This window comes from Moschus berezovskii, chromosome 5, assembly GCF_049115385.1.
Source record: "Moschus berezovskii isolate FMDL1 chromosome 5, NW_MosBer_1.0, whole genome shotgun sequence".
NCBI lineage: Eukaryota > Metazoa > Chordata > Mammalia > Artiodactyla > Moschidae > Moschus > Moschus berezovskii.
In genome coordinates, this window is record NC_142464.1 from 122,362,377 (window position 1) to 122,376,285 (window position 13,909).

Consider the following 13,909-nt stretch of genomic DNA (forward strand, 5'->3'; position numbering starts at 1 on the left):
CATGAAACTAATTCAAACTTCCATGAGGGCTCGACTCAGCAACTCTCTCTCTGAGTGCACTCCTGTCTATCCACACATACATTCTCTCTCATCCTCATAAATACTTGTTGCACTACTTTTCATCTTTGTATGAATTCTTGTCTGCAAAGCCGAAGGGCCAGGGCCCTCATCACTGACACTGGTCTAGTGGCTAGGATCTGGGGCTCTCACCCAAGTCCTGATTCAAGACGTTGCACGCTGAGGCCACCCAAGATCACCCTGGATGTGATCTTTTTTAATAAAGCCATTCTTAAACTTTGCTTCTTTATTTTGGCTTCCCTGATAGCTCAGCTGGTAAAGAATCCACCTACAATGCAGGAGACCTGGGTTTGATCCCCAGGTTGGGCAGATCCCCTGGAGAAGGGAAAGGCTACCCACTCCAGTATTCTGGCCTGGAGAATTCCATAGACTGTGTAGTCCATGGGGTCGCAAAGCATCGGACAGCGACTTTCACTTTTCTTTATTTTAGCCGTTTGGAAATGCTGAAAATTTTCAAAGACACCAAAATAGCAAGGTTTGGGACTTTCCTGGCAGTCCAGTGGTTAGGTCTCTGCCATTCCATTGCAGGAGGCATCAGTTCGATCCCTGGTCAGGGGACTAAAATCCCGCCAGTCTCACAGCCAAAAAAATAAAATGCAAGGTTGAACAGACCTTCATTTTGCTTATCTGACTTCTCTTTCATTTTACTATAAACTGCAAGAAGAAGCTAGGTAAATAATGGGGAAGACTGTCATGGTTCCTGGACATGTTCTGTATCTTGACCTGGATGGAGGTTACATGGCTATACGGATATGTAAAAACTAGTCAGTGTGTACACTTAATAAGATGTACAAACTTTATTGTACTCCTGTTACACATCTTTTTAAATGTGTATATCTTTAAAGATTCTTTTAATATTTTTAAGATTTTTTTTAAAAATTTTTAGAGATTTAAAAAATCTTTTTTAATTGGAGGCCAAAGGGGAGTGAAGCTAACTGATGCTCTACCCATACGGCTCTTCGGTGGAGAGTCTTTTTTTTTTTTTAAGATTTCTGAGCGTCAGCACCTGCGAGCAGAGACCGCAGTGCGCGTGCACGCCCCTTCTACCGCTGGAAGCCGAGTTGTGTGCGCATGCGCGGGCCAGTGGCGGGTCCCCCAGAAAGGGCCGGTGTACGTGAGGGTACGTGCTCGCGCCGAGGCCGGAAGTAGTGCCGCGCGTGCGCAGGTGCAAGCGCGCGCAAAGCCCGGAAGTGGGACTGTCTAGCCCGGCAGCTGCGGGCTATGGAGGGTTTGCCGCCGGGTTGCGGGCCGGTTGGTGAGGAGCCGGCCGAGGAGGCCGAGGCCCAGCTGGCGGCCTGGAGCGGGGACAGCGGCAATGTGTCGCAGAGCCACAGCAGCGCCTCGGGGCCGTGGGAGGACGAGGGCGCGGAGGCGGGCGCGCCGAGCCGGGACCCGCCGCTGCTGCGCCGCGCCGCCGCGGGCTACGCCTCCTGCCTGCTGCCCGGCGCGCGGCCGCGGCCCGAGATCGAGGCGCTGGACGCGAGCCTGGAGGACCTGCTCACCAGGGTGGACGAGTTTGTGGGCATGCTGGACATGCTGCGCGGCGACTCCTCGCACGTTGTCGGCGAGGGCGTGCCGCTCATCTACGCCAAGGCCTCCGAGATGCGGCGGGTCTACAGCAAGATCGACCGGCTGGAGGCCTTCGTGGGCATGGTCAGCGCCAGTGTAGCCAGGCTGGAGGAGCAGGTCGCCAGGGCGGAGGCCGAACTGGGGGCGTTCCCCAGTACGTTCAGGAAATTGCTGCACACGATTAACGTGCCCTCCTTTTTCCACAAGGCGCCCTCCGGCAGGCCCCAGCTGACCCGCTACGAACCCCCCGTCGTCTTTCGGACGGAAGACCACTTTCCCTGTTGCAGCGAAAGACCTCAGGTCTGAGACTGCCGGACAGCGCTGCAGGAGGACAGGTCTGAAATTATCTCGACTGTTAATCGGATCAGTTGAAATTCCTGTTACCGGACACCTCTGATGTTGGGAGTATGGAATTGTAAACTTTGTTTTTTGCACACTTGATTGCTCACTCTCCTCATCATTTCACGTGGAATGTATGGTTTTCTATGTCTTCCAGTTCAGACTTGAAACAAGAAAGCTGCTTGGTGGGGGAATCCCGGAAGCAAAATGTATGAACTTACCTGCACACTGTGGCAGAACTGTTATTTTTAGGCATTTTACAGCTCAACTAACAGTATTACCTTGTCAATATTTGTATACTTGCAATACTCTTAGGCAAACTACTGAGCCCTTAAAGCCTTGTTGATTGGAGCCTAACAACTTATTGACCAGAGACGTATTCATACGTCTTTTTTACCCAAACTATTGCCTGGAGACATTTCGATATTCTCTTATAGAACAAATCAACGGCCACAGCTGTTACTTTCTGCAAACATCTCCCAATCAATAAAGTGCTGATAGTGATTTAGATTTCTATAACATACTTTAGGGTAGATGGTAAATTATTTTAAATTATATCAAACTTTCCACATGATGGATTGTAAACCAAAGGAAATTATACAATTTTTGAGAAAATGTTTTTATTGCAACTCATTCTGAAGTTGTGTTTGAAAGTGTAACTCCAGACTTAATTTGTCCATAGCTAACATGTCCATATATGATTACCGACGTTTGGTTTGTAATTTTAAAATTAATAAAAAGTTTAAATTTTGTTGGAAAAGCTTTCTGTCTGAAAAGGACTTTACATGTTTGCTGTGTGTTCGAAGGTAGACATGTTATATATGTAATTTTAGGAGTGGGATAAAGTTCACAGCTTTAGATATTTCTTTCTCCTCAAAATGAATATTTAAATCATTTGTGTGATGGTACGACTGGTACTAGGATTTTGTTCTTTAGCCCTGAGGACCTGGAATCTTAAACATCCCTTGAAGGGACAGTAGGCTAATCTGTTTTATAGGGTGGTCCTCCTAGCTGCTTGTTCAGTCTCTAACTTGTGTGCGACTCTTTTTGCGACCCCATGGACTAGGCTGCCAGGCTCCTCTGTCCATGGGATTTCCCTGGCAGGAATACTGGAGTGGGTTGCCTTTTCCTTCTCTAGGGATCTTCCTGCCCAGGGGTCTAACCTGTGTCTCCTGCATTGGCAGGCGGGTTCTTTACCACTGAGCCACCTGGGAGACCCAGTCCTCCTAGGCAATAGTCCTCAAATAAGCATACACCTTGGTTGCTTTTGTGTGGTTTATCATAGATGTTTAAGGTTTGTAAAGTAGATATATTCTCGGCTGTGTATTATGAGAAATTGACCGTGTAATCTTTAACTGCGGCTTTCATGGACCTTCTCTGTCACATATTTACATTTTTTATTCAGGTAGTTCACGAATTACAAACTGAATTTAGAAGTGGAAAAGAACAAGTAACCGACATATAGTGATTGGTGACTCGGGTGCCTCCTTAAGTTAAGTAGTGTAGGCTTCCCAGGTGGCGCTAGTGGTATAGAACTCACCTGCCCATGCAGGAGATGTTAGGAGATACGGGTTGAATCCCTGGGTCGGAGGAAAATGGCAACCCACTCCAGTATTCTTCCCTGGAGAATCCCATGGACAGAGGAGCCTGGTGGGCTACAGTCCAGGAGGTCATGCAGAGTTGGACGTGCCTGAAGCGACTTAGCACTGCACATGTGGCAAATTCACTGAATAAGCTTCCTTACATACCTATTACTAAAATATTTTTGGTTTGTGCTTAATATTTTAAGAGTAGTTAGTAATTAAGACAAATTATGACAACTTATAATAATTTTGTGTCTCTTTGGCCACACCTCGCAGGTTTCAGGTTCCTAGTTCCCTGACCAGGGATTGAAGTTAAGCCCTCCACAGTGGAAAGGGTGGTATCCTAACCCCTGGACCACCAGGAATTCTCAAAAAGTCCTGGTTTGGGAGATAATTTACATCATCATCTGTGGACCTTATCCCTAAAGGGTTCTGAAATCCTCTTAGTCATTTGGTGGTGGTTCTGAGGTTTCTGCGTAGAGGATACATTTGGAATGGGGACTTGAAGCCGGTTTGCAGAGAGCAAGACAGCTATTAGACCAAGCTTTTGCGTCTTCAGAATGGAGGTTGGGGAGCCGGACACGCCCTGCCCTGTTGGGCACTGTCATCTTCAAACCTCCTGGTTCCCTCCTCTCCCCACTCCCGTCACCCCGACCATCTGGAGAGTTACCAGGGCCCTCCTGAATCTTGTAAATCTGATCTTTCTCCCTCTTCCTAAGTCAGTAACACGTTGGGAGAGAGGCCCCACTGTCACTCCTGTGTGACCCCTGCAGACTATGTCTGCTGCTGGGGTCTAGAGCTCCCTTACTTTCTACAAGAATAATCAGGGTTTGGGATGGGGTCTAATAAAGGTTGAAGGGAGCACCCCACCAGTCACCCTGGAGTCAATTAACTTGTTCTTCATTCCCACACTCGAGAGCACAGGAACCACTCGGCATGTCCGGAGCGCCTGGGATGTCATCTCATCCACCCCAGGACAGCCTCGGGCATCATCCAGGAGTCACCCTGGATGCACTCACAGAATCGGGTGCCAATAATTCACACATACCAAGTTCTCACGTGAGAAATGAGGCAGTAAGCACCTTGTCGCTAATCCTCCAAGCCAGAACTTCCAGGAATATGAGCCTTGGCCCATGTGGGAGGAGAGGGAGGTCCATCATGAGAGTGTGGGTCCTGGAGTCAGCTTGGTGTGGAGCTGCTGACTGAGCTAGAACAGGGGTCCACAGAGTCCTTAAAGGGCCAGTGAAGAGAATTACAAGCCACGTGGTCTCACAGCTACTCACTCCATCCTTGTGCAAAAACAGTCATGGACAACATGGAAGCAAACATACAAGCTGTGTGTAATAAATACATAAGTAAATAAAACTACTTATAAAGACAGGTATTTCTTGGGCTTGCCTGGTGGCTCAGTGGTAAAGAATCGGCCTAGCACTGCAGGAGACAGGTTCAATCCCAGAGCCGGGAAGATCCCACATGCTTCGGAGCAGCTAAGCCCATGCCCCACAACCACTGAGCCGGCCCCACTCCTGAGCTGTACTCTCCCAGTGCCCAGCACTCAGATACCTGTTGAACGAATGACTCAGATGGCGGAAAGAGCGAACAGCTAGATGGAGACCAGCCCCTCCTTGAGGAATGGGAGGCAGGCCGATACAGTAACTCAACCACATGTTCGCTGGGAAGTCAAGTCAGTCCCCACAGGAGGACTGAGGACCCCAGCGAAAACAAGACTTCCAGGAGCTCAGCAGGCCAGTGGGAGAGAAGGTCAGACGGCAACCTAGGCCAGCCCGTCTCATGGGCTGAGCTTGTCGTATCCGCGCGAGCAATCCTATGGGTCCAAGAAGATGGAATGCTTAACTGTGCCCCAGAGATGCAGGTACAGAACTTTAGGTCTGTCTTTCCAAGGAGACGGCTTCCCTGCTGGCCCAGATGGTAAAGCGTCTGTCTACAATGCGGGAGACCCGGGTTCGATCCCTGGGTCAGGAAGATCCCCTGGAGAAGGCAATGGCAATCCACTTCAGTACTCTTGCCTGGAAAATCCCATGGACAGAGGAGCCTGGTAGGCTACAGACCATGGGGTCGCAAAGAGTCGGACACGACTGAGCAACTTCACTTCACACATCACAATATTAAAAATTATTTGTTTTTAAAAAAAGCATTTTCCAAAGTGACCTAGATCCCAGTAATAAAGAAGGAAACGCATTTCTTTTAGAATGAGAGACTTTTCTTTTATGATTTTCACCCTCAAAGGGGAGGGATCAGTCTGTGGTCACCTGAGACCCTGGGATGGGAGGAAGGGAGTAACCAGGTACTGTTGCCCAAGTAGCACAGTGGTAAAGAATTTGCCTGCCAGTGCAAGGAGACCAATCCAGTCAATCCTGAAAGAAACCAACCCTGAATTGGAAGGGCTGATGCTGAAGCGGAAGCTCCAATACTTCAGCCACCTGATGCGAAGGCTGACTCATTGGAAAAGACCCTGATGCTGGGAAAGACTGAAGGCAGGAGGATAAGGGGACGACAGAGGATGGGATGGGTGGATGGCATCACCAACTCAATGGATGTGAGTTTGACCAAGCTCTGGGAGATGATGAAGGACAGGGAGGCCTTTTGTGCTGCAGTCCATGGGGTAACAAAGAATCAGCCACAACTGAGGGACTGAACAATGCAGGAGATGAAAAAGACGCAGGTTCGATCCCTGGGTCAGGAAGACCCCCTGGAGTGGGAAATGTCAACCTACTCCAGTATTCCTGCCTGGAGTAGCCCATGGACAGAGGAGGCTGTCAGGCTACAGTCCCTATCGTCCACCTGTTGCCGGGGTAACTGTGGGAGTGCCCTAAGTAGCAGGAACAGTTTCTGTCCAGCAGGCGGCGCTGTGGGAGCAAGCCCAGCCTTCAGAAAATGAACACGGCCGCACCTGGCAGGCAGAGCCACCAGCTGCTGTCCAACCCGGGGGCTCACGGTGTGAGGACCACAGCTGTGCTCCAACGCAGAGCTGGCTGCTCTTCTTGCCCGGGGAGTCAAGCGGGGGGTGTGGCGGGATGGCAGCCAACGGCAGTGCCCCTCACCCTGTTTGCTGTCCTCGCTGCCCTTCTCTCTGTGGGAAGGAAGCGTGTTTATTTATATGCTTGTCTTTTCTTTCTTTAACTTTCAAAAAAAAAAAAAGGAAAATGTGTTCCTCTTGCTGCGCTGGGTCTTGTCGCGGGGCACTGGATCTTCAAGCTGCCTTGCGGCATGTGGGGATCTTCTTTGTGTGTTTTTGTCTCCCCTACTAGGGCGCGGGGAGTGGCCTCTGTCCATTTTGTGCAGCCCCAGATCCGTGGCACCTGGCACAGTGCTGAGCACATCTAAGTTGTAAATGTAAGGATTAAAATTTTTTAACCAAATTTTTAGTTCAATCATTGTTTTTGTTTTTTTCCAAAAAAAAAAAAAGAATGGTAAAACGCACATAACACAAACTGACCACGGTACCCGTTTTTCAGTGTGCGGCTCAGGGGCATCAAGTCGGTTCACACTACTGTGCAGCCATCGGCAGCACGCATGCCCACAGCTCTTCTTCCAAAACCGGAACTCTGCCCACATGAAACAACTCCCCACTCACTCCCTCCCAGACCCTGGTGGCCACCATTGCCGTTTCGTCTCCTTGAGTTTGACAGTTCTGAGCACTTCATCCAAGTACACGCAGGCATGCTTGTGCTCAGTTGTGTCCGACTCTTTGTGACCCCATTAACTGTAGCCCGCCAGGCTCCTCTGTCCATGAGACTTTCCAGGCAAGAATTCTGGAGTGGGTTGCCATTTCCTTCTCCAGGGGTTCTTCCAGACTCAGAGATGGAAACCATGTCTCTTGCGTTGGCAAGCAGACTCTTTCCCACTGAGCCACCTGGGAAGCCCCATATGAGCGCAATCACATAGTATCTGTCTTTTTGTGACTGGCTTATGTCCCTGGAGAAGGGAATGGCAGCCCACTCCAGTATCTTTGGCAGGAGAAATCCAGGGACAAAGGAGCCCTGTGGGCTCCATGGGGTCACAAAGAGTCAGACACGACTGAGCGACTAACGCTTTCACTTATGTCACTGAGCGTAAAGTCTTCAAGTTTCCTCCCTGCCATAGTGTGACAGGGTCCCTTCCTTTTTAATAAAGGCGGAATCATATTCCCTTGTATGGATAAGCCACACTTTGTTTATCCATCCACCTGGGGGGGTTGTTTGTTTGTTTTTTGGCAATGCCACATGGCTTTTGCAATCTTAGTTCCCCAACCAGGGATCAAACCTGGGTCCACATAGTGAAAGCACCCTGTCCTAACCACTGGACAGGCAGGGAACTCCCATTGTCCATCCATCTGTTGATGGGCACTTAGGTTGCTCCCAGCTTTGGCTTATGAATAACACTGCTATGAACGTGAGGGCTCAAGTTGTCAGTTCAGAGGTGATATACTCAGAAGAGTTCTTGGGCTTCCCTGGTGGCTCAGCTGGTAAAGAATCCGCCTGCAATGCAGGAGACCTGGGTTCCATCCCTGGGTTGGGAAGATCCCCTGGAGAAGGGAAAGGCTACCCACTCCAGTATTCTGGCCTGGAGAATCCCATGGACTATATAGTCCATGGGGTCGCAAAGAGTTGGACACGACTGAGAGACTTTCACTTTCCACTTTCTTATTCTCCAAAGTGGAACTGCCAGATCATGTGGTGGCTACATTTTCAGTCTTTTTCGAGGACACGCCACACTGTTTTCCACGCAGTCACACCATTGTCATCCCCACCAGCAGTGAGTGAGGGTCCCAGTTCCTTCACATCCTCACCAACACTTCTATTTTCAGAGTTTTTTTGACAATGGCCACCGTGATGGTGACCATTCAGAAGACTAAGATCATGGCATCGGTCCCATCATTTCAAGGCAAATAGATGGGGAAACAGTGGCTGACTTTATTTTTGGGGACTCCAAAATCACTGCAGATGGTGATTGAAGCCATGAAATTAAAAGATGCTTACTCCTTGGAAGGAAAGTTATGACAAACCTAGACAGCATATTAAAAAGCAGAGACATTACTTTGTCAACAAAGGTCTGTCTAGTCAAGGCTATGGTTTTTCCAGTGGTCATGTATGGATGTGAGAGTTAGACCATAAAGAAAGCTGAGCACTGAAGAACTGATGCTTTTGAACTGTGGTGTTGGAGAAGGCTCTTGAGAGTCCCTTGGACTGCAAAGAGGTCCAACCAGTCCATTCTAAAGGAAATCAGTCCTGAATATTCATTGGAAGGACTGATGTTGAAGCTGAAACTCCAATACTTTGACCACCTGATGTGAAGAGCTGACTCATTTGAAAAGACCCTGATGCTGGGAAAGATTGAAGGTGGGAGGAGAAGGGGACGACAGAGGAGGAGATGGTTGGATGGACATGGGTTTGGGTGGACTCCGGGAGTTTGTAATGGACAGGGAAGTCTGGCGTGCTGAGGTTCATGGGGTCGCAAAGAGTCAGACACGACTGAGCGACTGAACTGAACCCGGACAGCGTGAGGTGGTGAGGAGATAGAGGTATTTCAGGGCTGATGATGATGGTGATGATGGGGAAACGCCAACAGGAATAGCAAAACCCGAAGCTGGCACTCCACCCCCTCTCGCCCAGTCCACTCTCCCACCACCACCCAGCAGGAGGACTCATTTATCTGGTGCTGAGTGCAAGACTGGGGTGCCTCTGGTTCATTTCTCCGTCGGGTGGAGGTACTGAATTACGGGCATTCTGACCAGAGTGAGACAAGTTCTCGTTGTAGGTTTGACTTGCGTTTCCCTGGTGATTGGCGATGTTCAGTGTCTTTTTACGTGCCTATTGGTCATCTATGCTTCAGTACAGTTCAGTCGCTCAGTCATGTACAACTCTTTGTGACCTCATGGCCTGCAGCATTCCAGGCCTCCCTGTCCATCACCAGGACACCAGTCGGTGATGCCATCCAACCATCTCATCCTCTGTCGTCCCCTTCTCCTCCTGCCCTCAATCTTTCCCAACATCAGGGTCTTTTCAAATGAGTCAGCTCTTCGCATGAAGTGGCCAAAGTATTGGCATTTCAGCTTCAACATCAGTCCTTCCAGTGAACACCCAGGACTGATCTCCTTTAGGATGGACTGGTTGGATCTCCTTGCAGTCCAAGGGACTCTCAAGAGTCTTCTCCAGCACCACAGTTCAAAAGCATCAATTCTTCGGCGATCAGCTTTCTTCACAGTCCAACTCTCACATCCATACATGACCACCGGAAAAACCATAGCCTTGACTAGACAGACCTTTGTTGACAAAGTAATGTCTCTGCTTTTTAATATGCTGTCTAGGTTGGTCATAACTTTCCTTCCAAGGAGTAAGCGTCTTTTAATTTCATGGCTGCAATCAGCATCTGCAGTGGTTTTGGAGCCCAGAAAAATATAGTCAGCCACTCTTTCCACTGTTTCCCCATATATTTGCCATGAAATGATGGGACCAGATGCCATGATCTTACTTTTCTGAATGTTGAGCTTTAAGTCAACTTTTTCACTCTCCTCTTTCACCTTCATCAAGAGGCTCTTTAGTTCTTCTTCATTTTCTGCCATAAGGGTGGTGTCATCTGCATGTCTGAGGTTACTGATATTTCTCCCGGCAATCTTGATTCCAGCTTGTACTTCCTCCAGCCCAGCATTTCTCATGATGTACTCTGCATATAAGTTAAATAAACACGGTGACAATATACAACCTTGACGTACTTCTTTCCCAATTTGGAACCAGTCTGTTGTTCCATGTCCAGTTCTAACTGTTGCTTCCTGACCTGCATACAGGTTTCTCAAGAGGCAGGTCATGTGGTCTGGTATTCCCATCTCTTTCAGAATTTTCCACAGTTTATTGTGATCCACACAGTCAAAGGCTTTGGCATAGTCAATAAAGCAGAAATAGATGTTTTTTCTGGAACTCTCTTGCTTTTTCCATGATCCAGTGGATGTTGGCCATTTGATCTCTGGTTCCTCTGCCTTTTCTAAAACCAGCTTGAACATCTGGAAGTTCACGGTTCACGTATTGCTGAAGCCTGGCTTGGAGAATTTTGAGCATGACTCTACTAGCGTGTGAGATGAGTGCAATTGTGGGATAGTTTGAGCATTCTTTGGCATTGCCTTTCTTTGGGATTGGAATGAAGACTGACCTTTTCCAGTCCTGTGGCCACTGCTGAGTTTTCCAAATTTGCTGACATATTGAGTGCAGCACAGCATCACTTTCAGGATTTGAAATAGCTCCACTGGAATTCCATCACCTCCACTAGTTTTGTTTGTAGTGATGCTTCCTAAGGCCTACTTGACTTCACATTCCAGGATGTCTGGCTCTAGGTGAGTGATCACACCATTGTGATTATCTGGGTCGTGAAGATCGTTTTTGTACAGTTCTCCTGTGTATTCTTGCCACCTCTTCTTAATATCTTCTGCTTCTGTTAGGTCCATACCATTTCTGTCCTTTATCGAGCCCATCTTTGCATGAAATGTTCCCTTGGTATCTCTAATTATCTTGAAGAGATCTGAAGTTGAACAGTTCTATGAAGACCTACAAGACCTTCTAGAACTAACACCCAAAAAAGATGTCCTTTTCATTATAGGGGACTGGAATGCAAAAGTAGGAAGTCAAGAAACACCTGGAGTAACAGGCAAATTTGGCCTTGGAGCACGAAATGAAGCAGGGCAAAGGCTAATAGAGTTTTGCAAAGAGAATGCACTCGTCATAGCAAACACCCTCTTCCAACAACACAAGAGAAAACTCTACACATGGACATCACCAAATGGTCAACACCAAAATCAGATTGATTATATTCTTTGCAGCCAAAGATGGAGAATCTCTATACAGTCAGCAAAAACAAGACCGATAGCTGACTATGGTTCAGATCATGAACTCCTTATTGCCAAATTCAGTCTTAGAATCAGCTTGAATTAAAAATATATATATATATTCACTGCTTGATGAAAATGCCTGTATAGAACCTGGCCAACCCCTTTCCAACTCTCCTAGTCTTTGAGATGACTGAGATCCAGAGAAGCTAAGGAAACCTAAAGTCACACAGCCTATAAGTGGTGGAAAATGGAAGTTGGACCCAGGCAGGCTGGTTCCAGCATCTGAGCCCTGGCCACACCCCTAGATGGCCTCATTTATACATGAAATTCCTGATTCATTCACCCAACACTGTTTTGAGTTCATAATAACATGTTGGGTACCAGTCTGGACATGGAGGATACAAGGTGAATAAGACCCAGTTCCTGACCTCAAGGAGCAGCAGGGGCCAGAGACTGCTAAAGAGTCATCTAGTGGTCACGAGAAAAAACCTTGACCTTCTGCATGAGGTCCAGGATTGGAGTGGGCAGTCAGGGATGACTCCCTGGAGGAGGTGATGACTGAGCTGAACCTTGCAGGATGAGTTGAAGTTTGCCAGAGAGAGATTTGAGGGGAAGGGCACTCCCGGCAAAAGGAACAGTATGTGCAAACACACAGACAGAGAGCATAAAATAAAGTGGGGTCATCACTGTGCAAATCACTTACGGAAAATTCACCTTGGCAAACAATTCTTACATTTTTTTTAAAGAAAAAGAATTGGCTAAGCATGCGATGGGAGCAAGGAACCCGCAGCTGGGCTGTTGGTCTGACTTCCACAGGCCTACAGAGCTTGGGCCTCTGCTGACAGTGGACTTACTTTGTGGGAACCTCTGAGGGCTGACAGTTTGAGTCTGTGGTGGGGGGCGGGGCAGGGACTGGGTGCGGCCTCCTAAGACATTTCAAAGACTGTAACCTTTACCCTGGGGACCATGGGAGTCACTGATGGTTTCTCCCTAGTGGCCCAGATGGTAAAGAATCTGCCTGCAATGCAAGAGACCTGGGTTCCCTCCATGGGTCAGGAAGATCCCCTGGAGAAGGAAATGGCAACCCACTCCGGTACTCTTGCCTGGGAAATCCCACGGATGGAGGAACCTCGTGGGCTACAGTCCGTGAAGTTGCAAAGAGTCGGCCAGGACTGAGTGACTAACACTTTTACTTTCACCAGATAAGTTAAGAGTGGACTTTAAGCCCGTGGCTCTTTGGCGGCCACTCAGCAGGCCGCAGATCCAGTCTGTGCCACACTGCCCTCTAGTGGAGACCTCTAAGGGTGTCACTGGTGGGAGTTTGGGTCACTCATTGGCCCGAGCCTGATGACATAAATGTGCACTGACCCCAGTCTGTGCAGAAGCAGCCAAGATCCAAGAGTCTGCCCACTCGTCCAGGAAGGGCAGGGCCAGCGCCCCGCCATCCACACAGGTTCTCAGGCCTCGGCTAAGGGACACGCCACCGTCACTAGAGGGCGGTGTCCTGCAGCTGAACCAGTGTCCTCAGAGCCGAGGGCCTTCAGCAGGTTCCCTGGGCCGCAGTTCCCTTTTCTGGAAGCTGCAGTGGAACTACGTGGGTTTGTCATTCAGTCACTCAGTCGTGTCCGACTCCGACCCCCTGGACTGCAGCACACCAGGCTTCCCTGTCCTCACTATCTCCTGGAGTTTGTTCAAACTCATGTCCATTGAGTTGGTGATGCCATCCAACCATCTCATCCTCCGCCCTCCCCTTCTCCTGCCCTCAATCCTTCCCAGCATCAGGGTCATTCCCAGTATGTGGGCTCAACAGAGTGACAAACACATGCAGAGAACCGGCTGGATGGCCCTGTGTCTTCCCAAAGGACCCTCCCTACACAGCTCCCACCAAGCGGTGGGGAGCCCCCTCCCGTGGGAGCACCCCTCCACCTGCCTCCATCTTTGGGGTGCTCATTCCTGGGAAGCTGGCCCCCCTGCTGACCACACCAAATGCCTGCTTGGACAGGAATGGAGCCCCCACTAGACAGCCAGCCCCGACCTCTCAACCTGATCAAACTTTCAGGGGACTCTGGCTCTGGCTGAGGCCCCAAAAGAGCCCAGACTCCCAGCTCATGAAATCTGTGAGCTCAACACGTGGCTATAACTTGCTAGAGTAATGCCCCCCCCAACCCCTACCCTTGAGAGGGGAGCAGCTCGGGGGTGGTCACTCATCTCCACAGTGACCAGAGCTGGGCAGGGGAAGTGCAAGGGCCTGGGAGCCAGGGCAGAGTCTGCAGGAGCCTTGGAGGAGGGGAGAGGCCTTGCCCTGCTGGGGAGGGCTGTCAGGGTGAGGATGCTGGCAGAGCACCCCAGGAGCACGGGCAGGGAGGCTGGGCCCGTGTGTTCGTGGAGAGCGCCTTGAATGTAAATGAGTCCGAAGTCAGGAGAGGCAGGAGGCGGGGGAGCAAAAGGGCAGGCCCAGTGGCCTTGGAATCTGTCCTCAGACTGCTCTGAACCTGCATTGGGGGAAGGGCAGGTGGATTTGACT

The 13,909-nt window shown here is 49.4% G+C and overlaps 1 protein-coding gene across 1 annotated transcript; it reads left to right on the top strand.

The window, feature by feature from the left end:
* The first annotated feature begins 1,247 nt into the window (after positions 1–1,247).
* BLOC1S4 (biogenesis of lysosomal organelles complex 1 subunit 4) lies at positions 1,248–2,753 on the top strand. Its single transcript, XM_055402271.2, has one exon. It carries the CDS (start codon positions 1,300–1,302, stop codon positions 1,951–1,953), a length of 654 nt encoding a protein of 217 aa, XP_055258246.2. The 5' UTR covers positions 1,248–1,299; the 3' UTR covers positions 1,954–2,753.
* Positions 2,754–13,909: the final 11,156 nt, after the last annotated feature.

What these genes read in the sequence shown, in the direction of transcription:
- BLOC1S4 (XM_055402271.2), top strand. Translation starts at nt 1,300, where the DNA reads ATGGAGGGTTTGCCGCCGGGTTGCGGGCCGGTTGGTGAGGAGCCGGCC.